Source organism: Heterocephalus glaber, unplaced genomic scaffold (assembly GCF_053883595.1).
Source record: "Heterocephalus glaber isolate CG9 unplaced genomic scaffold, H.glaber_assembly_v1.0 deba00001509, whole genome shotgun sequence".
Lineage (NCBI taxonomy): Eukaryota > Metazoa > Chordata > Mammalia > Rodentia > Bathyergidae > Heterocephalus > Heterocephalus glaber.
In genome coordinates, this window is record NW_028258325.1 from 5,549,943 (window position 1) to 5,575,283 (window position 25,341).

The 25,341-nt window shown below is 48.8% G+C and overlaps 2 protein-coding genes and 1 long non-coding RNA gene across 21 annotated transcripts in view; 1 reads left to right on the top strand and 2 right to left on the bottom strand.

Annotated features, from left to right (window-relative positions):
- The window catches only part of Slc2a9 (solute carrier family 2 member 9), a 205,138-nt gene extending 200,492 nt beyond the window's left edge, over window positions 1-4,646 (bottom strand). For 3 of the 18 annotated variants that reach the window (XR_015441268.1, XR_015441269.1, XM_087187347.1), the window contains exon 1: window positions 4,303-4,522. Coding sequence is in view for 12 of the 18 variants with exons in the window: in XM_087187347.1 (XP_087043473.1) it covers window positions 4,303-4,513 (211 nt within the window). In the remaining 6 variants the exon portion in view is untranslated. Of the gene's footprint in view, window positions 1-3,117; window positions 3,208-4,302 lie in introns of all 18 variants that reach the window. The other 15 variants (XM_087187357.1, XM_087187352.1, XM_087187348.1 and 12 more) reach the window with 13 other exon arrangements.
- Window positions 4,647-4,696: 50 nt separating this feature from the next.
- On the top strand, window positions 4,697-24,624 carry LOC110349699 (uncharacterized). The gene is made up of 4 exons (XR_002395880.2): window positions 4,697-12,928; window positions 14,670-14,733; window positions 15,887-19,401; window positions 20,213-24,624. It is a non-coding gene; the product is annotated as an uncharacterized LOC110349699 (long non-coding RNA).
- Window positions 23,679-25,341, bottom strand: part of Wdr1 (WD repeat domain 1) — a 33,737-nt gene continuing 32,074 nt past the window's right edge. For both annotated transcript variants that reach the window (XM_087187339.1, XM_087187340.1), the window contains exon 15: window positions 23,679-24,769. In XM_087187339.1, the coding sequence (XP_087043465.1) occupies window positions 24,663-24,769 (107 nt within the window). In that variant the 3' untranslated portion in view covers window positions 23,679-24,662. The remainder of the gene's footprint in view (window positions 24,770-25,341) is intronic.

Here is a 25,341-nt window from a genome sequence, read left to right on the forward strand (position 1 = left end):
AGTCAGAAGCTGTGTGGACAGAGAAGTGCTGTACGATAACACAGGCCTGTGTCTTGCCGCCATTTTTTCCCCACAGACTGTTCTGTTTTGGAAATGTAAGTTTGTGCTGCTGGGCTCCTGCCCAATGTATCAAAATGGTTTGTGACCGAACTGTGTGACCTTTCAGGAGTGTTCTGTTAAGCCCCGCCCCCTCTCAGGAATGTTCTGTAACTCCGCCCCTCTGCTTCAGTGAGCATGCTCACACAGCATGTGTTTCAGGAATGTTCTGTAACTCTGCCCCTGTGCTTCAGGAATGTTCTGTAACTCCACCCACCTGCTTCATTGAGCATGCTCGCCCACCCTATAGATCTCTGTATAAGGAGGCTCTCATTTCTGGTAAAGTGATCAGACTCCTTTGAGCCCACTGGGGCTCACTGGCTTAATAAGAGGCTTATCTAAACCTCTTCAACTGACCATCAGATTCTCGAGTCTTCAAAGAATAAGAGCCGTGACCCAGAGCTGCCACACTGAGCTATAAACACAGGGCTGCGGCACTTGACTGCAACACTGAGCTGTAACCCTTAGCTACAGCTCAGAGCTGCTCAGCTCTGCCCCAACATTATGGTGCCAGATCCAGTAAGGTGGCTGAGGATACACCATCATGTTTTTATTTGGCAGAATTCAATTCAGGACATTGAGACGGCCATGAAAAGACATTCATGAAAGAGGACTTTCAGAATGGCTTCAGAAAGTGGCAAGAATGATGGGAGAAGTGTATTCCAAGCAAGGGGGAGGATTTTGAGGGAGATTAATGCAGTGTCTTTTACTGTAGTCATTTCTAATATAAGCATTCGCCTTATTTTGTGATCACATCTCATACACACATCTTCCCCTTTGGTATCATTTCTCTGGAGAAGCCTGGCTGACACTCATTCCTCATGTGCCTGAAGCCTCACTCTGCATGATATCTCTTGAGCCTCCTTTATTTTCCTACCCTCAGCCTCCCTGTGTACCTTGGCTCTTGGGTCATGGCTTGGTGAATGCCAATGAGACCTCTCTAAAACTCCGTTCTCATCCCACACACCCACACCCTACTCATTCCCCAGCTGCTACGAGTGTCGCTGATGATTGTGTCACCCTGTCTCTTCACCCACAGGAATGTCCCACCATTAGGAGTACCTTGTTGGACAGGCCACCAACCCCTAGGTCAGCCAATGACTGCCAGACACAGGGGAACAAATGACAGGTCCCTTTGCCTTCAGATAGAACAGTAGATAGACACAGTGGTGACTCTCACTGACTACCCCAAAGACCTGATGGCCATTCACTCCAGTGACCACACACTGGGGGAGCAGGGGTCAGACGCTTCAAGGGTTGCTGGACACAGGGCCCGGATGGATGTGGATGCTGGTATTAAGGGACTCAGAGCATCATTGTGATTCCATGCTGTTGTCATAAAGGAGGCTGCAGGTAAAGAGTTCTGGCCCACAGTGGGAGCACTGAGGCCATAAAGCTACCCTGCAGTCATTTCCCTGGGTCCTAAATATATTTAGGAAGGACACACTTAGCCCTTAGCAGAGCCATCATGTTGGCCCCTGACCTGCAGAGTAAGAGCTGTTAGAGCAGGAAAGGCCAACTGAGCCCAGCACTTCCACCTCCTACCCCGACAGTGAGTGACAGATAATGTCATGTCCCAGGAGGGCACTGAGGTCACTGCCACCCTGAGAGTCCTGGCACCTCCAGGATGAAGGCCTCTGTAATATCCCATGTGGTTCACCAGTCTGACCCTACACACATGGGATGCATGTCCTCCTGCATGTCCCTCACATCACTGTGGAAGACGCTGACACTTGAGGAACTCGACTCAGAAGCAGCTCAACTGCAGCTGCCTGATGGGACGGCTCTCCTTGGTGCATGCAGATTAACTTGGCCTCTGCTACTGATTGGACAGTGGATATTTCCCCAAACCAATCAGAAGGGAGGATCAGAAGCATTTTCCATTTACTTGGGATAAAATATGGTCCAAAAATGTCTGGTGCAGACAGCTCCTCTGAACTCCAGCCCTGACTGCCACTGTGGACCTGACAGTACCACTTGGGACGTCCCAGACACTTGAGTGTACCCCAGACTTTCCCCTCCCTGCCCCAGGACTGAGCCAGATTCTCAGTAAACAGCCCCAGCAGCTTCCTATTCAGCTAGCATCCTCAGCATCACCCTTGCTTCCTTGCGCTTCCCTTTCAGCCTCGTGCATTTCAGCGACTCATTGATTCTGCATCCAGGCTGTGTCTCAATTCTGTCTGCTCTCACGTGGCCACCCCACCCCACCCCAGGCCCAGGCCCAGGCCCAGGCCCATTGCCCCCCCTGCCTGAGGATTCAGTCGGTGGCTTCCCAGCACTGGGAGGGAGGACAGTCTACATCCTGACCACACCTACCCTTCTCACTCTAGCCCTTACTTGGATCTTCACGTCTGACAATGTGGTGTCAGGGTGTCTTACCCTCCCCGGGACTCTGCTGCCCCAGGCTGCTGGTCATCTTGATCAGTGCGGTAACTCAGCAGCCAGCAGCAGCCAGCTTATGCAAAGTGCTCCATGAAAGCTTCATGATGAGACGCAAAGCACAACCAAGGATGGCTGAACCGTTCCCAGAGCCCAGTCCTGTGCAACCCTCGGATCCGGGGCAGCACTGGTCACTGTCATGCAATCAAACACTTTTACCGTTTCCAAAACAGTGATTTGCATAGTTTACAGTTAAAATAAGTGCAGTGTGGGAGGGCAGGGTGAGGCACCTGCCTGGAGATGAGGTGAACATTTCCCCAGGCTCTGCTCTTGAAATTATCGCCACTTTCATCCTGGAACCGGAGCAGTGCAGAGCACAGAGCTGGGGGTTCCTGGCTGGGAAAGGATGTCCTGAGTCCTTGCTGGCCAGTCACCCCCACGGAAGCCCCAGGAAGACATGCAGGGGGGAACTTGCCCATGAACCCCGAGGGTCCCTGCCCCTTCCCTTCCCGGTGGCCTTTTAGTAAGGATGTGTCTCATCGTCCCCAAATAAGTTCCCCCACGAGTCCTCCTGACCACGTCTCTTACTTTTCGAATTTTAGGAGCTTGTGCATGAAACAAAAGGCCTCGGTTTCAACTCACCAGTTTAGCTCATGGTCTTTGTCCTACAGCTGGCCACTGAAGTCCCCTGGAGGTGTGTGTCAGCCCTCTGCTCGGGGTCAGAGGAGCTGCCTCGAAGGAGCAGGGACCCAGAGAAAGCAAGCATTAGAATCTGAACCCCTTTTATCTGGCATGTTTTCTTCCAATCATAATTTTTAAAACTTCATTGGCAAGCCTATTTTTGTCTCCTAAGAGTCAGGTTAAAAAAAGAATTGCACAAAATAATAATTAATAGTAAAAATAAAAAAGAATTGCACAGATCGAAGTTCATGCTGGAGACTGTGTGTATCAGACATCCTCGTTTTCCTTCCCATTTTTGTAGAGCGAGAAGGAAAACTGGGTGGGGGGATTGGGTTTCTGTGAGGGGAGGTGCGGCCAGGCCACACCCCAGCACCCTAGTCTGGGTCTTCAGGAGGAAGGAGGCCTGGACCTGGCTCACCTTCTGTGCTTGCTTGGCCTCTGCTCTCCTGGCAGGTGCCATCCTGAGCCCCAGAAGTGAGCAAGGACAGCATGGATAATAGACCAATGTCACAATGCAAGGACAGAGGCGAGGTGGGATTCGAACTCAGACTTGCCTGTTTCCCAAGCCTGGGTCTCTCCCCTATGTCTTCACTTCCCTAAGTCCAGGACCCAGGGCCTGCGCCCCTGCTGTGGGTGCCCGGGCCCTGTCAGTCTGCTGAGCTCAAGGTCACAGAGCTCACAGTCTGCGCTCCTCCTCCCCTTTCCTCTTAAAGTCTGAGGGTCCTCACCCCGTGCATCCTGGGGGCCCCTGGCCATCCCAAAGGGTGTCCAGGGCCAACACAGCAGCCTAGCCTCATCCACTCCCACCAGGCACTGTGTGCTTACCTGGGGAAGGAACTTTAAGTTCAAGAACTTACTTCCAGGGGAGTCCCTGGAAGCCACCCTAGGAGGGGAGCAGTATTTTTATCCACATTTACCAGTGGGAAAACGGAGGCGGAGGTTGGGCTGAGGTTCCCTCCAAGGCTCCCTCTGAGAACAGAGCAAGACATGGGCAGGGCCAGCCTCTTCCACCTTACGGCCAGACCTCCTGGACCAAGTCCAGATGCCTGGAACCGTGAGCCTCAGGCTCCGAGAGCTGGTGATCTTGGGCGTGTTGTGTAACCTCCCTGTTCCTTCTCTATGAGGGCAGATGATAAACAAGCCTACCTGCTTCCCAGGGTTGGGCGACACAAGATATCCAAAGTATGTTCCAGGATCTTCCTGACTGGTCTTGCTGCTTCTGTAACCAGTATCTCAAAACAGAACTTGAGAAGTTAGTTTTTCTTTTAGAGATATGCAACTTCTGCAAACTTAACTCCTGCTGAGCACATGACCAGCACTCCCTCCTCTCCTCAGCTCCAAAGCGGTGACAGAACATGCAGTGGTGTCCCCGAGAGGCCGTTTCCTTTCCACAGGAAGGAGGACGATGCCCACGTGCACACGGTGAGATGGTGATTTGATCTCCTTAGAGGTGGCTTTGAATCAATCCTTTTTCCTTTCTACCAAAATAAATGGGCTCCCTCCTCTGACGTTGATCAGCTGCCAGCAAAAGAACCTGAGCGCAGGGGCCCAAGTGGCTGGTAGCACTTGTGTTTGTGGCATCCTCCTCCTCAGCTTCCATGCTATGAAAACCCTCTAGAATGTGCAACTTGTCCCTCTGATCATGCATGACATCCGGAGATCCACGGCCCTGAGGGCCTCAGCACACCAGTTGCAGTCCTGCTGAGGCCCTCTGGTGCCTGACTCGTGGCTGTGCCCACCTCTCAGGTGTGCTCAGACCTCCAGCCTGAGGCCAAGTCGGCCCTGTTTCCTCTCCTCCGGCTCTCCCCTTGTTTCCCCACTGCCAGCACTTCTGCACAGCGCTTCGCATTCTGAAACATTCTCCTCAACTTCCTGTTTCTCTCCTTCAGCTCTAGATTCAAATGTCACTTCCCCATGGACTTGTTTCTCTGCAGCAGCCAGCCAGACCAGGAGCCTCATTGCTTTATTTTAAATCTCTCTATGGGACTTGCAATCCATGAGTGTCCTGTCGTTTGCGGGTTTGATGTCACCGTCTCCTGTCCTGGTGAGGTAGGACAAAAGAGATAAAACAAGGTAGAGAGGAGACGAGGAAATCTTAACTAAAAATTGTACTTTTAAGAAGACCTTCAGGACCCAGCTGAAGTTACCCAAGATGATCCATAGCAGCATTCCTTTGGTTCAATTTAGGCTCCTTCCCTGCCAGACCCATCAAACTCAAAATTCCTCAGGAATACTGAAAGTCTGTAAATTGGCATAATTGAGAAAGTAAAGGGCAGGAGCCTGATCCTAAGATAAGGAAACAAGTTGGGAAAACCCAAAGAATGTTTAAATTACCCTGAAAAAAACCCCAAAACCAAAACAAACACTGAGTTTGTACCAGTAGAAAGGGCTGGTACCCTTCGGGGGGGGGGGCACTTTTCTCCGGGTTTTCCTCCCCTTCAAGAGAAGTATAAATGTTCCCTTCCCAGGAAATACCGAGTCTCATTTCTCTGAGCACCCTCTCCACTCTTTCTTTCATGAGGAGTCTCTGCCTAATGAACCCTTCCCGTGACTCTCACTGGTGCATCCTGAAGATTCTTTTTCAGAAAGGGAGTCAATGAACCTGCAAGCTTATTCTACAAAAGCCTGGGTTGGGTTCCTTATTTCAGCCTCAGGGATCACCTCAGACCCAGCCTGGTGGTGTTGGGATGGCAGCCCATCTCCTTCACCACTACATCCTCAGCATCACAAAAAGCTTGGAACACTCTAGACACTCAACATGGCAGTGACTTTGCAGGCCATAGAAATGGTGCCATGTTGTGATCCCGAGACTGAACACCACCAGGTCATCACTCAGCAGTTGGCAGTGACACAAACCTTGCTTAGCTGGCATAGTTGATCAGTGGAGATGAAGACCAGGCTGGGTCCATTCTGCATCTGATGGTGACTGCTTCCTGCTGAGATCCTGTGTCTTGCAGAGATTTATGATGAATGTGATACTCGCCAGGTGACCTTGAGCCAGTAACTCAACTTCTTTTTGCCTCTGCTCTAAAATGGCAAAAATACAGCACCCACGTCATCAGGCCACTGCGAGGCTGGCACATGAAAAGCTGAGAGAGCAGTGTGTGACTTGTTCAGAGGGCTGCAGGTGCTTGCTATTATTTTGGGCAAATGTGTTCCGACCACAGCGCCCTTAATGACAGAGTCAGGATGGCTTCCTCCAGGGCATAGCTTCTACCACTTCCACGATCACGCCCCGGGGAGAGGAGATCTGCTTGTCTTCACCTGTCCTTTCTTGAGTGTGGTTTTGGCCTCTGAGGCCATAGACAGCCAGGACTCCGTCTGTTTCCCATGACAGCGTTCAGCATCTGAGGACAGGATTGATGGGCCCTGCCTGGAAGGTGGCCCGGTGACCAAGGGGAACTCACTGGGTTCGCCCCAGCGGCTCTCCCAGTCCATCAGCCTCAGGCACTGGTGCTGGGGCCCACAGCAGCTGAGGCTGAGTCCAGTCCCATTCTGTTTCTCTCAGCAGCCTGTGCACAGCCCTGTGTGCTCTGCTGCTAAACCTGCCCTGAACTGCTTGCTGCCCTCCCTCCCACAGCCAGCGGGCCTCAGTTGCCATCCTGTCTGTATCAGCGCGCCTCTCCCAACAGCTCCTGCTGCCCCATCCTCTCTCCCCTGCCATCTGATCCCTAACCAGTTTCTCAGCATTGGCACTGAGACAATCTATTTGATTCTGATTTATTTGTTTACTGAGCAGTACTGGAGATTGAACCCAGGCCTTCACACTGAGCTACATTCCCTCGTTTTTTGAGACAGGGTTTTACCAAAGTCTCTAAGTTGCCCAAGCTGGACTCTAAACTGTCCATCCTCCTGCCTCAGCCTCCCAGAGGGCTGGTATTACAGGAATGTGCCATCATGCCGAGCTAGATATTTTTAGAGTGGAAGTTCCATTACAGGGCTGTCTGGGCATTGTAAGATGTCAAATAGCATCCCTTACCTGTGCCAAGAGGTGCCAGCGGTACCCCTTCAGTCATGACAATCAAAAATGTCCCCAGACATTGCTAAATGTCTCCGGGGGGCAAAGTCACTGCAGGGTTATTTCTATCTCTGTGTCTCTATCTTTATTTTTTATGATATTATCGTTGTGTTGATTAAGAGGACAGTTTTCATTATGGTAGTGTATGAGTCAGGGCTCTCCAGAGAAATAGAACCAATAGGCTGTGTGTGCATATATATATAATTCTGTGATGGCTCCAAGCTCTGAAGGAGGCTCAGAGTGGATAAGAAATTTGCCTGAGGTTGGTACCAATAGCCTGAGATTTATGGCTCTGACGGCTAAAGTCGTCTAAGGAACCTGCTTCCAGGAGACACTTGTTGAGGCTACAGCTACTGGGAAGGAGGAAACAAAAACTGAGGGACTCTCCAGATGTCAGCATTGAGGTAACAAAATGTCATGAGAACGTTAAAATTAAAATTCTTAGAATTAATGGGAGTTTAGTAAAGTGCTGGTCGACTTGGTGTATATCCCAAAATCAGTTCTGCTCCTGGTTAATAGTAACAATCATGTGAATCATACTTAAAAATAGAGAGCTCATCCACAACAGGAACAAAAACAAAGCACCAGGAAATAAATGTGGCAAAAAGTGAGGTGCATGAATGCATAAACCTACTACACTTCACAAGGGGTTAGAAGACTCCGCCTTTGGAGATACGGTCTGTACATACCACCAACACTGTAAAATGTCCCTTCTGTGGAAGTTGGTTACAGGCTAAAATACTTCCTTTTCTTTTTCAGATCAGAATTAGGCATGTTTCTAAGCAAAAATTTCTAGAGTGCTTTCTGAGCTCACAGCACCTTCCAACACCTTAGAAGTAGAGAGTTGGTTGGCCAAGCACCAGTCAGTTCCAGTTCACTTTAGACTCAGCCACCTGTAACACTGAGGTGGTTTTTGCTTGGCTGTACCTGGGCACACTTGGATCCAAGCTAATTGATTTTTTTTTAAAAAACCTGTTTCACACTTTAAAAATATTAAATAAGCTACCTATCATAGGCTTAGAAACAGTTATAAAATGTGTACAGCTTAACCACTGACTGAATGAACACTGTTGTCCAACAGCAAGGACAGGCCCTTAGGAAGGGCCCAGGGTCTGCTGCAGGTAGCAGCCCTGTGCCAGGCACCATGGAAAAGTCACCTCCCTGTGTTTCCATGACAGAGTGGCTTCTGCCTTGGGGCAGAGATGGTGGCAGTCTTGGTCACAGAATCCTACTGCCTGATCACACCGAGTGAGAGGTCTTGTATTGATCTTATTCCCTTAGTGACTTATTAAGATTTTGTAACATTCCAGCCCAGAGGGAAACAGGTCTGGCGTGATGTAGTCAGCGTCCACCAGCCAGACACAGATGTAGATCCTCAGGCCCAGGCCGAGATCCTGACTTGGCAGGATTGGAATGAAGCTGGGAGGTGTGTGTGTGTGTGTGTGTGTGTGTGTGTGTGTGTGTGTGTGTGTTATAAGCAACACTTACAAGGTATTTGGGGTTTTTTTCAGTGCTGGGCATGGAACCCAGGGCCCTTTGCACACCAGGCAGGCACTCTGCCCCTATGGACCTTCAGCCCAGGGCTCAGTGCCCACTGCAGAGGTGCACAGCTGTGGAAAGAACCACCATTCAGAATAAGACACGAGCAAGCCCAGCACCCCAGCAGACTCCCTCTGTCCCTTCCTGAGGGGTGACAATGACACCTGCCCAGCCCCACACACACCACTCCTCTCATTTCTGTTGCCACACACAAGTCCAGCCTGTCCTCCGGCTTGCAGGGTGTGGAATCTGCCTGGATGCCCTGCTCAGCATGATGCTGATGAGATGAGTCCCCCGCTGCCTGTCTCCCTAGTTTGCCTCCTTTTATTGCTCAGTGTGGATAAACCACATTTGTCCCTCAGTCTTCCTGCGGATGGCTATCTGGGTTGGTTTAGGTTGGGGTGCTTTCGCACAGCGCTACTCAAATATCCTTAAACTACATCTTCGGGTGCCCAGGAACCCGGTTCTGTCTGTCGTGCACCAGGAGTGGGCGTGGTGGGTACAGGATGGGCTCATGTGTCACTGAGGCTGCCAGAGCTTCATTGTGGTGGCTGCTGCCAAACCGTGGAAATCCATACTTGGCGGGGGGTTTCAGATGCAGGTGACACCACTCTTTGGGAAGTGCTCCTTGGCTAAAAGCCCCCAGGCATGGGCAGACACGTTCCTCTCGGCTGAGGTTCCAGGCAGGTGGTGCAGGAAAGAGGAGAACGACAAACCTGTACAATCTTACCCCGAGGAATCATTGCAAGTTGCCACTTTTGCCTGATATAAAGAAGCTGAGAACAGGGAAGCAAGGATAAAGTTTGGGGAGGGGAGAAGCCAGGCCCCACCCGAACTCCAGCGGAGAGCTAGAAGGATGCTCATTATTAGGAGAAGGGAGCTTTGGGGAACTAGGTTATCCCTGCAGGGAGCGCCCATCTCCCCAACCATCGAAGACCAGATAATTGCAAAGCACTTTCCTGTCAGCCCAGGCTCCTGACAAAGGCAAAGAGATCAAAGGGCTGGCTCTCCTCCCGCTGGGCCCAGCAGGTCTGTCCCTTTCAGCCAACTTTTGAGTGTTTTAAAACAGACCCAGCCAAGAGTTTCGCTTCAGTGTGCATCCATTTAGCTATAAATGTCTCTAATTTCTCATTTTTTTAAAGTGAAATCAATAGGACACACATGCATAAATACCGAATAGTTTCTCTGGTGTGAGAAACTGAAAATGTAAATGAGGACTAAAATGTATAATAGATAATGTGAAATAGGAAGAAAAGGGGCAAAGGGGAAGGAAGCGGGAGGGCTAGGAGAAAGGATAGAAGGGAATGGGATTGATATGAGAAAATGGAAAAATAGGAACAAAATCTTTGTAAATAAGGAGGAATAGAGGGGTTGAAGGGAGGGCAGGGCAAGGGTGAAAAATAAGAACCAAGAGAGACTATGTAAAGGTGCAAATTTCCAATGATGAATGTTATTATATTGTATACCTAAAATGTACCAATGATAATGTAAAATAGGAAGAAAAGGTCCAAAGGGGTAGGGGTAGTGGGAGGGGTAGGAGAAAGGAAAGAAGGGGAAGGAAAAATGCTGAGAAATGGAAATAAAGTCTTTGTAAATAGGGAAGGGTGGAGGGGGTGAAGGGAGGGCTAGGAATGGGGAAAAAATAAGAACCAAGATGCATTATGTAAAGGTACAATTCCCAATGAGGAATGTAACTGTGTTGTATACCTACAATGTACCAATAAAAGAATTTAAAAAAAATAAAAATAAAAAAAATAAAACAGACCCAGCCAGTTCCCCTAGGCCAAGGCTGGGAGCCAGCACTGCCTGGAGCTTGGAGGCACAGAGGAAGGGGCTGCTGGCCTGCGGGCTCAGGCTGGGCTTCCTCTCCCCTGTTACCCAGCAGCCTGGCTCGGCTGCCTGCCCGGATCTGAAGCTGCTCTCTGCTAGTCTCAGTGGGCCCTGCAAGCGGGAACCTGATGTAAGACCGAGGGCCTTACCAAATGCTCCGAGGAGCTGAAGTGGAGCACACCCGGGGATCCCAGCGGTGCCTCCAGAATGTAAGACCAAAGGCCTGACCAAACGCTCCGAGGAGCTGAAGTGGAGCACACCCGGGAAGGAACACACCGGCCATGTTGGGAAACAGACCTTTATTAGTCTGGCCAGACGGCACTCCCGAAGCAAAATAGCTCAGAGAGGCACCTGGCTCAGAGTCCGAGGTTGTTTTATAGGGGGTTAAGGCGGGGGGTTAACATGTGGATTCACAGAAAAAAAAAAAGAACAAAGGTTAGTGGCTCATTGTCACATGCTGATGTTCAGCAGACATCCTGATTGACAGTTACGACCACCCTGTTTACAGATTGTCCTATAGATACTGGGCCCCAGGACATTTGGATTTAGGGCAAACAGATGGCTGAGTAACCTCGCCCTATTACTGATCGTCCATTGTCCCGAGGCAAACACACTCCAACCATCAAATTTACAACAGAATCTAGGGGAGTAATTAACTTTTGAATCACACAGTCCCACACTGAGAGCTTCAGAAGGGGAGGAGGGCCGCGAAGGCCGGGCAAGGGAGAGTGCTCTGTGCCCGGCTCCAGGGCTGCGGACGCGTGGCCCCACCCGAGACCCCACTGCAGGCTGGATCTCAGTCCTCGGGCTCCCGCGGCCCCTGGACGTCCTCGGCCGCAGGGGGCGCAGGCGGAGCAGCGCTGCTCTCCTAGACTCTTCTGCTCCAGAAACGGAGCAAAATGCCAGGCGCCTGTACCCTGTACCCCTCTGAGCTGCATCCCGGAGGCCAGGCGAGGGGCTGCTACACAGAGGGCGAGCAACAAGTACTGGCTGAGAGGGAGCGAAAAAGAGACCACTGGGAACATTGAAGCTAAAAGTACCTGAAAAACAGCAGGTACAGGATCACTCTGAAACCTCGTGACTTTCCTTTTCTTTTATTGTTCTCTGTCTCTCTCTTCCTTCTTTCCTTCTTTCCTTCCTTCCTTCTTTGTTACCAGTACTGGGGATTGAACCCAAGCTTTGCCCTGAGCTTTATCCTCAACCCATTTCTTGTCTTTTATTTTGAGACAAGGTCTTGCTAAGTTGGCCGGGCTGGGTTCAAACTTGAGATCCTCCTTCCTCGGCCTCCAAAAGTGCTGGAATTACAGGCTGCACCCCATATCCAGCTCGTGACATTTCTTTTCTTTCTTCTTTTTTTGGTACGGGGATCGAACTCAGGACTTTGCACTTTCGAGGCAGGCGGCGGCACCACTGAGCTAAATCTCTGCCCCCCCCCCCGACATTTCTTAAAAGCAGAAGATGAAACTCCCACGGGAAAGATGTGAAACCCATTCCTCAAAGATGACAGTGCTAAGAGGGAGATGGGAGTGCAGTCTGCCACCCCTGCTAGGAAATGTATGAGCGAATAAATGATTGAGTGAACTTTAATGAATGAACAAAGAAGTCAAATATTCAATTCATGTTTTTTAAAAAGTAAACTAATCTATTAAGAGCGCAAAGTTGTGAGGCTCTTCTGCCTAATAGCAACAGCAATCTGGCTCTTTAGAAATGAAAAGCAGTCCTTCTCTGAGTCAGCAATGTCTGGAGACATTTTGGGCTGTCACACCTAGGGCAGGGGAGCTACTGGCATGTAGCAAAGAGACGGGGGCTGCGGCTAAACATCCTGCGCTGTCCAAGACACGCCCTGCCAGTAGTGCTGAGGCCAAGGGAGCTGCTCCCATGTAGGGGCTGCATGGGGACTTCGGTGGGGCCGGCACTGCCGGCTGCAGACTGCTGGCAGCAGAAGGTGCCACTGAGACATTTACTCTAATTCAAAGCAAAGATTTGAAAATTAAAGTGGACAGTGCTATGGTTTGGATTTGAAATGCTCCTTAAAACCCACGTGTAAAGGCTGAGTGATGGTCTTTTGAAGAAGTGATTGGATCCTGAGGGCTCTAACTTCATCAAGTGGATTAACCCGTTGACAGGATCACAATTTGATGGCATTATTGAGAGGCAATGGAAACAGAAGGCGAGGCCTCGTTGAAGGGAGTAGTTCATGCGGTATCACCTTGGAAACTGTATCTGCTCCCCAGCCCCTTCTCTGGCTCTTTCCCATTCTCTTTCCTTCTCAGTTGCTGTGCTATGAGCAGCTCTCCTCTACCACACCCTTCCATCATGATGTTTCTGCCTCGCCTCAGGCCTAAAACAATGGAGCAGCTGACCATGGACTGAACCTCTAAAACCGTGAGTCTAAATGAATCATCTTTCAAGTTGTTTTTTTTTTTCAAGTGTTTGATCACAGTAATGAAAAGCTGACTGATATAAGGACCATGTAGTTTTATAAATTATTTCAGCAAAAGCCTAAGAATTGGTACATCTGTGTTGTGGGAAGTGAGGGAGTGGGTGGGTTTCCTACAGAATGTATCAACTCATCCCCAAGATGCATTTTTATCTTGCGGCTGAGACAGCAGTAACAGTGGCAATGCTCACAGGCCAAACGTGGTGCTTTGTGGTCAGGAGTCAAACCTGAGTATTGACTTCATGTTTGATGATGACTACTTTGCAACCTTCATATCACTAATGTAGTTTCCGACTTCATGAACTAGATGTTAAAATGGAAAGGAAAAGGGGAAGAAAAGAGGGACAGAGAAAGGAAAGATGGAAGGGAATAACAGAGAGAGGAAGAGAGGAGAGAGGAAAGGCAGGCATTAAAGAGGCAGGGCTGTCAAAAATCCAACTTATTTGAGGCACATAAATGGGGCTTTGTGTACCACATACAAATCAGGGTAATCTAGAATTCAGATGACAAGGTGTGTTGTCCCTGAAAGGCATTTAGTGCCATGCCTTCAATGCCCCCATTGCGTTCCCAAGACTTTAATCAAATCACGGGGACCTTGTAAGTGGACAGGGACCAAAATGTTCAGATAAGTATTGTCTGAGGGACCCTGGAAACTAGGCAGATTAGTATTATCTGTAGAAATTCCCTTCCTGCCTGTAGGTTTAGTCAGTTGTTTTTTTGAAATTCTGGTCATACAATAAGACAGAGAAAGCTAGTGATGTCACTATTGCGTAGATTATTCCAGGTAACACCCTCCGGGTAATAACTGAGTGGGACACGTCACAGTGGAGGCTGTAGGCCAGCTGGCCATTCCTGGACTCTTCCAGTACTCTGGTGATTTCCCTGTCTGCTCCACCACCCCCAGACTTTCCAGTGATTAACGAGGCCACCATCTCTGGGGCCTTTCCATATATTCTGGGGACTTTCCTGTCCAGCCTCCCCCACCGGACACTGTCCTTTACTGCTAGTAAGTCTCAGTTAGCCGTACCTTTTCCTTTTGGTACTGTACTAAATCTTATCCCTCACAAGCAGCCTCAGGGTGTTTTCTTCCTTCTCTCAGTGATCTACCCCACTATTCAGGCACACCTGGGCTGTTTCTCTCTGGAGCGCTCTCAGATACGTGATCTTTCCCAATCCCAAAGTGCTTTTTAAAATGAAGTCCCTTTGGGGTGCTATTTAGACTAATTTGTGATCTGATCGCAAGAAGGCGAGCTGGTGATTCTAACTCACCTGCCGATGAGATGTTTCCCATCTTCATCTGTAAAGTGTTTATCTTGCTCTCCATGGACCATATTGATGGCTCCAGGCAGCCCGTGTTCCTTACGATCTTTTTTTTTTCCAGATACGTGATATGACCTTCTGTGAAGGTTGTATTAGGTTGAACTTATTTATTTTTCTACAAGAGTACAGATCCCAAGTTACCCTCTTGATAATTCCATGCATTTGGGCACCAATCTCCTGCATAATAAATTGTCCCCAAATCGAGTTTCCCCGCACCTCACCACTCCCTGTGGAGCACAGGGGCCGGCGTTGAGACCATTTTTCCATCAAGGCTCAGGGTGTGTGATTAGCTTGTCCAAGATGACCCTAGATGAGAAACAGATGCAGGCTGAGAGCCACCTGCCTGCTCACTGCTTTTCTCACCAGGTAGCAGCCACCTCTGAGGCAGCATGCTTGGGACCCCCGTGTCCAGTGTTGAAGGGGCAACTCTGTGAGTATCTGCTTATTCTGAGCCTACTTTGCTTGAGGGCTTCTTTGCTCCCTCAAGGCAAGTCCTGCAGTAGCTTCCCTTGGGCACAGGAGGAGACTGGTCCAAGTGCATTGTGTCCTACCCACCAGGGATACCTGGCTGTGAACCGAAGCTTCTCGAGCCACCTCCAGCACTCTGGGTAGTGCCAGCCTCTAAGCCTTGCTTCACTGCCATCTCACAGCCTGTGCCTGCAGAGGGCAAGGACGGCGCTGTGCTGACCAAGCCCACCAGTATCTGTGAAGACCTCTGGTTCTGTCCTATGGCTGCTGCATCAGCTGACCCTGTGCAAATCTTCCCTTTTAAAAGATATGCGGTGGAGTGGCCATTGTACCAGACCAGATGTGCAATCACTAAACACTGCAGCAGAATCTAAATGAAAAGACCCAATCCAAGGTCCCTCGAGCCAGCCTGCCCCACGGACAGGAAATGAACTTTCTGGTCCTGGAGTTCATAAAGTCTTAGAATTTGGGGATTATCTTGTCCCAAGTGCTTCTTCCCCTTTCAAAATTAGTTCCTTATTAAGAATTAATTAAAGGAACCATATGAATTTATATTAGTATTCACTAATGATGAACAAAATACTAATATGTACTTAAATTACTTGTGTAATAGTAATCAATAATTAAAGTGACAGTAAATTAATCCATCAGGCCTCTCCTATTAAGAACCCTTTGTGATGACAAGGTAAAGAGTAGGGTGATACTTAGGTGACCCAAAATTTAAACCTCAAAAGTGAAAAGCACCCACATTGCTTCTAACACCAATGCTTCTAACACACCAATGCTTCTAACACCCATCATTCTCTGACAAGTGTCTAACTGGTGGCGTCCCTTGAAATTGTACCTCTTCTCAGTCCCTGTTTGCTAGTCGCTGCTAATTAGGATGCTCATAGTCCCTGATTGTAGACAGGGTGATGTGAGCCAGAGGTAACCAGAAGTCAGAAGACAGAAATCTAGGGTTAGATCCAAGAATGGAAAAAACATTAGAAATTCTTGTTAAGAATCATTTACTTCTGGGCCGGGGATTTAGCTCAGTGGTTCCGCTGCCTGCCTCGCAAGCACAAGGTCCTGAGTTCGATCCCCGGTACCAAAAAAAAAATCATTTATTTCCATAGGAAGATGGATGGATGTATAGGATCCAACCTGCAAGTTTATTGCTGACAGGGGGTCGAATGAGGACTGAAGACAAAAGACACAGAGATCATGTGGAAGAGGAGGCACTTGGGGCTTTCCCGCAATGGACAGTGAGCCCCCAACTGACAGTGCTCACTTGTATTAGACTCGCACAAAGAAGAAACACACGAGCATGTGATCCAGGGTTCCGGGAAAGTTCACCAGGTTCTCATAACTGGCAGTCTGTACCTGGATGTGTATGTTCTCTCATCAGACTTGGGCTGTAGTTGTTTCTTTCCTTGAAACTGGCTGATGCCAGCATGCTAGCGAACAGCCCAAGGGGGGAAGGGCTTGCTATCCTCTTCCAGCGTCTCAAGGAGAGCTCAACTCAGGCCTCATCTCACAGCTGCTTTCCCACACTGACGCCTCCAAGTGAGAACGCTGGATGATACGAAAGGCCGAAGGGGATGTCGTGGAGAGGAGCCACCTCGCTCCTGTGGGAGAACCGACACCAGAGCCCAGACACACTGAAGGTGGTCACAGGGAAACAGGAGGACACCGGTGTGGTTTTGGAGTCACTGAACTGCGTAAAGCTGGAAACTGACCTGGAAAGGAGGTTGCATGCAGGGGCCAGTGACTCCAGTGCACAAGGAAAACAGCAGAACCTGGATTTGACCAACTGCCCGTGGCACACCTGCACGGCCACCTCTGAGGCGAGCTCCTGCCACCCCTGGTCTGCTCCAAGCTATGGAGCAGGAGCTGTTTGTACAGTAGTCTCACAAGGCAGCCATGGCCAGACCCCCAGGAAACCCAGAATGACAACCCAGCCTGGTGGAACCCAAAGGACTCCCTCTGGAAAGGCCAAACAAGACAGAAACTGGTGGTGTTGGGGGAGACCCTGCACAGAGACAACATTTACAAAGCGCACAGTAACAATACTTGTGTCACTGTGACAGAATAAATAGACAATTGCTTAAAAAAATAAACCTTGCCCGGGCTATTTTCCAGGAACCTCACATCCAGAGAACACTTTGGATTGAGAATGCATCATTCTCAGCCTCAAGGGCCCCCCTGCTCCAGGAAGTCCACTCTGATTCCCCAGCCAGAGATGCTCCTCTGAGTCCCCTCGGACTCCACAGGCCCCTCTGGGACATTGTCACCAATCCTCACACCCTATCAGTAGTCAGACACCTCCTCTGAGTCCTGTGTCCACAGCGATCACTACTGCGTGTGTTTACTCAGTGTTTGCCAGTAACTCTCACACCTGCTGTAGCAACAATAAAGCCCAACATCTAGAGGGTTGACACGGGGACAAGCCCTGCACTAGAGCTTCCTGTGACCCCTACTCAGCAGTGGGAGATGAGTGCGACTTTCACGTCTCACGTCCGCTCCACAGATGTAAAAGTCGACACAGCTATTGTAGACTGCTGAATGTTCCCGACACGCGTTCTATTCTTTTTGCTTTCTGTATACGTCAGCATAGGACAGGCTTTGCTCAGGTAACAAATAAACAACAAAACCTCAGCGGATTAATGACATTGGCTTTATTTCTTGCTCACACCACAGTTGGCTTTGAGTCTGCGGCCCTTGTCCATGATAAGGCCAAGTCTTTCTGGAATGTTTGCCCTCCGTGCCCAGGGCTGGAGAAGTGAGTTTGGAGGACATACCCTGCTGTTAATTGCCTTGTCTGGAGGTGACCCCCACTCCCTCTCATGGCCCCAGGGCCCCAGCCATACTGGAAGGAGTCTGCGACACACAGGACTGTGCTAGCTTCCCATCACTGTGAAAAAACACTGTGAAAATCATCTTAAAGGAGGAAAGGTTCATTTTGGCTGACAGTTTCAGCCCATGACTGGCTGGCTCCATTGCTTCCTGTGGGGAGGCACAACATCATGGTGGCGGAGTATGTAGCGGAGGAGGCTGCTCACCTCATGGTGGCCAGGAAGGAAAGGAGGGAGGGAGGGAGGAAGGGAGGCTCCAATAAACCCTTCAAGGGCACCTCCCTGCCCACCTACTAAAGGTTCCACCAACCTCCCAGGAGCACCACAGGCTGGTGGCCAAGCTTACAGCACAGGAGCCTTTGGGGTCGTTCCAGACCCAAACCCTAGCAGGGACCAGTCCATGTTGGGTGGGATACTCTGGCTCTGCCAGTTCTGTTCTGAGTGGTAGTGTGTCCTGCTAAGACACCATGTTTTGGGTCTCCCATGCTCCATCAGCAGTCATCCAGGAGAGTTTTCCTTCCCCACACTTACACCACCCCTTCCTCCTCCATCCTTCCTTCTTCAGCTTCCTTTTCAGAACACAGATACAGCATTGGAGAGAGAGGGCAGCCACACTTGAGTGAAGAGGAAGCCGCATGAGAATGAGAGATACAATTTAAAGATGGTGGAGCCCAAGAACCAGAGTTGGGACAAGGAAGTCTCCTGGAGCCGTGCTCAGTGCTGCCCCCACAGCTGAGACACTGTGATTGCTCTCTCCTGCTGGGGACCTGAGAGCAGCTGCCAAGGGAGCTAGGACCCAGGACCCAGGCCTCTGCTCCTGTTGGGATGGCCAACAAGAGGCTTCCCTGTACCCACTCCCTATTCCTGGCCACTGGTTTGAGCTCCTTCCCTTTTCCCTCAGGCTTGGGGTGGGTAGCAGCTTTCTCTTGAGCTACTTTGTGCTTTACCACCCCTTCCTGGTCTTCTAATCCTACCCAGACCATTCCTGATGGTTCCTCCATTCAGCCATCTGCACCCTAGCCTTTGAGCTGCCATGTGGTTCATGGCAAAACAGATCTGTCTCCCTACGTCTTCTACCCTTTGGTCTTCATTCTGCACTCTGGAAGAATGAAGACCTTCCATTGAAGTTTCTGTGCCAGGCAGACTTAATTTCATGTCTAGATTCTATTATGCTAAGGAGTTCAATCATGTGCCTACAATTACCCAGCTGATATTTCCCAGTTTTGGCATCTGTTATGTGGGGATAATACCAGAATTTCAGGGGACTATTGTGATTCAACAAAGTCAGCAAAACAAAACCAGGGAAATCTGAACTTCAGATCAATGAATAATTTTTGCTGTAACTATTTGTGCAATGTTCATACTTTAAAAATAGCATGGTGTTTATCTGAGATACAGATGTAACTGGGTGTTCTGTATCTTCCCGGGAGCTCCTGTAACTGTGAGGTACACGTGGCTCCCCTCTGCCCACACACATTCTCTCTCCTTAACCTCCAGCGAATGGTAGCAGCTAATCTTAATCCCTGCATTCCTGCCCTTAACACAGTACTTGACATCCTCTCAAAAACAGCAAAATCACTGAAAAACAAAGTGAATGAACAGAGGAACTGAGAACCGGGGGGAGGCAATTTGTGAGAGGCAGGAGATGCTCAGTTGGAAAGTGGCAAAGTGTCTAGAACTTCTAGCCAATGTTCCACACATCACATTAAAGATTTTTATTTATTTATTTATTTGTTCATGTATTTATTTATTTATTGCAGTGCTGGGGATCAAGCCGAGGGCCTTGCATGTGCTAGGTGAGTGTTCTACCATTGAGGTATATTCTGATTTTTAAATAAAGGAATAATTAACACTACAGTAGTCATAACTAAACTGCTCTTCGGTGTGATGGGTTAGGACAAGAATGGGTTTGTTTTTTCTTGGGAATTTTTTCCCCTTTAACTAAAAAAAGGATCTTTAAAGAGTAAAAGTTAGAATCTTTCTGGAACTAAATACTCACCGGCACATTCGAATTTTTTTAAGTTCTTTTTTTAACAATTTACAATTAGCACTGGCAATTGTGGGGTTTTTTTCCCACTTACTTTTTATTGGTTATACAGATTAATGGGTCTTACTTTGGCAGATTTGTACATGCACATTTACAAAATTCTATGATAAGAAGTTATTGCTTTTAAAAGATGGTCAAATACAACAGTTGCCAAACTTCTTCAGTAAAACTATTTTTATATATGAAAGCTTACCCAGAATCCCAATTTTAAAATGTTAAGCAAGATATTTTATTTAAAAACAGAATGCTGGGGCCGGGGATTTAGCTCAGTGGTTTCGCTGCCTGCTGTGCAAGCACAAGGACCCGCGTTCGATCCCCAGTACTAAAAAATAAAAATAAAATAAATAAATAAATAAATAAAGATAGAATGCTGTAAGCTGAAATATGTAATCAGTGTAAATGGTGTACAACTTGAAAAACCCAAGTTTAAATTGAAGACTATATATTTATACTAGCATTTGCAATTTAATATCATGCTTGTCTCATCGTCATTTGTAGTTTTCTATCAGAAAAATTTCATGTCAATTCCAGCAATCAAACATTTCTGCATTTTGCTTTAGTTGCAGAGTAATGAGAAAACCATGGCTCATGCCGACGAACTCTTGCAAATGATGAGATTTTTTAAAACTTCACCTTGCTAGCTAAGGATACTGTTAACAGAGGCATCGACAAAACTCAGGCTACCAGATTTCCCCCAAAGCAACTCAAGCTTAGCAAGGCGAATGACTGTGTTTCAGGTGTGTTAGAATTTGGTCTGTGTGCAGGTCGCTTTCCCTCTTTGGAATAACAGAGCCTTGGACGTGTGTTTCCACCCCGACTGCAGCTGCCCAGGTAGGGAGGCGTGTTCACGTGATGAAGGGGTCCCCAGGAAATAGCTGTGTGCGCGCGAAGAACGCCCGCCGGTGTGTCTTCTCCACGCTTTCTTCTTCCTTCTGGAGGGAGGAACCAAGAGGTGGAAGCGAGTGCAGAAAGCACTTGGAAGGGAAGCCCTGTGGGAAGCCCTGAAGGACAGACAGACTCAAGGACTGGAATCTTCATTTGCAGGTGTGCTAGCGTCCTCACAGTTAAGGACATCACAGCGAAATGTGGTGATCTGAAGAAATGTGTCTTTGATAGTGTGTGATATGTGTCAAGAGGTGAAAGATCTGGCTGACTTAGTGAACCATTGTTTTAGAAATAATCAGAGACTGTTACGAACTTTGCATGGATAATAGATGTATCCAAAGAGGATTTTAACCTAACCTGAGAACCAAAAGTCCCTTCACAAGGTTTCAGATTCCACACTGCAATTCACCTGTTACAAGTTTCCAGTAGTCGAGATCCGGTATAGTGTGAAAGATGGATTTCACAACTCTGAAATGTGTGTAAAACCAGATTTTCTTCACTTACTTCAACTGAAACAGTGTATCAGAGACAGGAGAAGCCAGACATGGGAGATTATTTTCCAAAATGTAAACTGATGCCACTTTTCTATTTTCTTTTTGTTTTGGAAAGTAATTTTCGTCGAAGTGAGCTATGGTAACAAATGTTAATTTTTATTTAAAACAAATTTTGTCATTTTTAAATCATCTCTTCACTCAGTAAAGTCACAGGCCTTTTACTTACATGTCCTTTGGTCCACATTGAAACAAAAACTACATTACTATTTACCTTTTTTTGCTTGCTTTTCCACATCTGTACGTAATCATGACCTCTTGGGGTCTTTGTAATCTGCAGGCAATCAGGAGCATCACCGTGGCCAGTCTGCAGCACAAAGGGCTCCCAGCTCTCAGATCCACGCAGGACACACTGGACTCTGACAGGCTTGGGGTTGCTCACCGGGCACTTTTACCGGGGATAAACCCGCGACCCATATGTTTATACCCAGTTGATTGTCTGGTGACCTGCAGCCGTAATCATGGACTCCTCGTGGCTGCGATGCAACTGTAACATTTCTTTACATTCAGCTTGCACACGCACAGATGCACACTTCAGAGACTGGCGGAAGTGTTTAGTGCCTGGTGCTGGAACATAAGCATTGGAGACGGGCAGCACTGGGATGGAAACACTTTGAAACCCCAGAGGGCCATAGGGGTTGGCAGTCCTCCTGCTGGTCTTCTCTATCTTACCAAGCGGTCTGTGTCAGGGTTGGGGAGAGAATCCAAGATCCCCAACTTGCTCCAGCTGTGTTCCCCTTGCGCTGCTTCTTCCAGAGTGGGATCCAGGTCTCCATGTGGCCCCAAGCTGCCAAGGGCCCTCCAGTGGCCCTCACCTGACACTGCTCACTGATACTGGGTGGCCAGTGGGGTTGCCTGAGATTCCACACTGACCTGAGCTGCTCTGCAGGAGGAGCAGGCTGAGAGCAGGCTCACTCCTGTCTTCAGTGGAGCTGGAGAGCGGGTCCCCACCGCTTCCCTCCCCAGTGCCTGCTTTGGCACCAGGGCGCGGGATCCCAGGTAATGAGCAAACTGCTGCCCACACCCTTCTGTCCAAGGATGAAGAGGTGGCATTTCACTTTCTAGTTTTCTTCTGAGGTTTACCTGTGTACACAAATACCTCCTCCCCGAAACGAGTGAAGACCTTGGGTGTAAGTCCCTTGCTAGTACACGTCTGCAGTACGTTTACACTTGAGTGGAGTTGGTAAATGTGCATATCCTAATTCCTTTTTTTATCCTCTCTCCCCTCCCTCCGTCTCTCAACCCACTTCCCATTTGAGAAACATCTATCTCCCTACCTCCTATTATCTTTTATTTTGCTCTTTATAATTTGAGTTTCTCAGAGGAGAAACCATGTGGTATTTAAGCTTGTGTCTGATTTCACTTAGGTCCTTTTTTTTTGGTACCGGGGATCAAACTCGGGACCTTGCGCTTTCGAGGCAGGCACCGGAACCACTGAGCTAAATCTCCGGCCCCAACTTAGATCCTTTTTAAAAGCCTCCAGTTTTGTTGAGTGAAGAAATGAGATTGCTTCCTCCCTGTGGACCTTCTAAGCCTCCCTCTTAAAATCATGAACCTGTGGTATTTCCCATAAATGGGGTCACTCTATATACACTATTCTGAGTTTTTAATCATATATTTTGAAAACTATGATAGTTTCAAAAAACTCAGTATTTAAAAAATTAGGAAAGGGGCTGGGGATTTAGCTCAGTGGTTCTGGCGCCTGCCTGGCAAGCGTAAGGTCCCAAGTTCGATTCCTGGTACCCCCCACCCAAAATAGGATGTGTCAAATATACCTATACATCCTTTGGTCTGGTACATGTTGAGTGTCTGTGCTGTTTGTTGTATTTTTTGACTTTGTGGTGTTTTTCCCCCTTCAATGCAGATTTAAAATATTTATGTAATCAAACGTTCAGTTCTTTATTCTTTCCTTCTTAGAAACACCACTCTCAGCGTGAATGAATTAACCCGTTTCTTCTTGCATGGTTCCATTTGCTAACAATCAAAATTTAGTCTGGTGTAAGGACAGGACAAACACGTATTTTTTAGAGTGCTGCCCAGTTTTATCAACACCACTTTGGGTATTTGGTTTGGCCACTGATGTGAAAAGCAGCTGTCCCAAACCCAAGTACTTAGCTCTGTGGTGGCCCCAGCATTTTTCTTCATTCTGTAGCCCTTTTAAACAGGAACTGTAAAACCCAATCTGATTAGGCCCTTAGAAAGGGGAAAGATGATTCTACTGGGAGTGTAACCTCACCATGTTCTTCCCATCCAGAAACAGGGCCTTTCACTTTGCAATGAACTCTGGATACTTGGGAGTTTGGTTGTCAACACATACATGTTACTCCTTCCTCAAAGGCAGTAACAGGAAGGCCATAGTCTCAAGCAGCTAGACATCTGGTCTCAGATTTACAGCTAATTGAGAAACTGAGGCCCAAAGAAGGAAGGGGTGGTCTGGCAGCAGGGACAGGCGGGGTCCTGGAAGCTGGGCTCATTCTCCGAGGCTGGCTGCACACGTGACCGTGCCCTCCCGAGCTGCAGGCTGGTGAGACCCGAAGCCAGGACGGTCCCCCACCCCCATGCCCCACCACACAAAGCCAGTGCTCCACAATGAAGAGAAAAGGTATTTAATTATTTCTCAATCTAATCTCTTAAAGCGCTCAAAGTGTTTTCACAAGTGCAAGGGGGAGGGATTGTTCTCAGCCAACATTTACCAGTGATTCCAACACACGCAAAAAAACTCCAAATCACGGTGCTTTATACTTTTAATTTCTGCACTGAAAAAGAAAACGCAGGTAAAAACAACGACAGATTAGATTACAGTGACTGCATCTTTGCCCTTAAATTAATCTTTGCTTTTGGGGGCAGAGACAGGAAAACACCAAGCACAATGATGGGGACCAGGACACCTCGATCCGGTGTCAGGAATCTGGACACCTGGACACGGTGCTGCTAGTGGCCAGCTCGGGAACATGAACAGGCAACAGTTAAAGGTACATCAAAAAGAAAGAAAAAAATCCCACGACTCCATTCTTAAAACCAAGCACAAAGTCTGACAATGAAACATCCAGGGCTGACCGTGTCCCTGCCAGAGCTGGGGCGGTTCCCGGAGCAGCACCTGGGCAGGGCTCACCAACACCTGCTCTGCACACAACTTGGGCCCAGCTGCCACATCGCCTTCTGGAGCAAGGACTTGCTGTCCCGCAAAAGGGTACCTGTGGCTCCCTGCCTTCCCAGCCTCCGGAGAGCAGCTGCCTCGGGGTGGGGGGTGAGGGGCCGGGGCTCTGTGCTTTGGAGGCTGAGGCCTCTGGAATGTTCCCCATTCTCAAGGTCTGGCTGGGCTGTAGGTTTTAGTTATGCTCCACACGTTGTTTAAGTGCTCGCTTTATTTTTCATGTGCAAATTGTTACTGTCTAAAGCTTTCAGAAGGACGTGTACAGACATGAGCACCCTGCAGAGAGACGAGGGTACCCCGGGCCCTCCTCCCTCCTGGGGCGGGGAGGGGCGCGTTACAGAAACGGTTAGAGATTTATGTTCCGCGGCAGTTCCGTCTAGTCCCTGAATAGGTCCGGTCCCTGGGGCGGGCGGGGCATCCTCAGTAGGTGATTGTCCACTCCTTGACAGAGGCATCGTGGGAGGTTGTAACCAGCGTGTGCTCGTCCAGCCAGGCCAGGCTGCTGACGTGGTGCAGCCGGTGTGCGTCTGGGAAGAAAGCAGAGTAAGGACATTTCCGATCTCTCTGTTCCTATGAAGCATGACTGAAACAGTCACAAGGTGCCCAAATCCGGTGAATAAGGCGGATGTGGACACAACGCCATTCTCACAAGCCCGGCTTTCCACTGGATGGAACCAGCAGCAGCATGATCACATGCGGTGAAGACCCTCATGAAACAAGGCTTCCAGAACAACTTCAGAAAGTGGCTCGAACAATGGGATAAGGGTGTGGGAAATGAGGGAGATTTTGAGGGGATTCACAGAAGTCTTAAACATTCACTAGTTTGATCACACCTCTGTGTACACCTGGGACTAACAAGAGGGAGTCACTCGGGCCTGTATCAAACAGGCCCCGGAGACTGGCCACAGGGGGCTGTTAAGCAGACAGGGGCAGTGTGCTCTTTCACAGGCCCGCTGCGCTCTCAGGAGGACGGGGCAGCATTGCAGGCTCCTGGCCCGGGTACTGACCTGGCGGCCCCTCTCCAGGCCCCAACACCACCACCAGCCACCCCGTCCAAGGGGGTGAAAGATTGCTTTCTTTCTAGCTACGAAGCAACAAC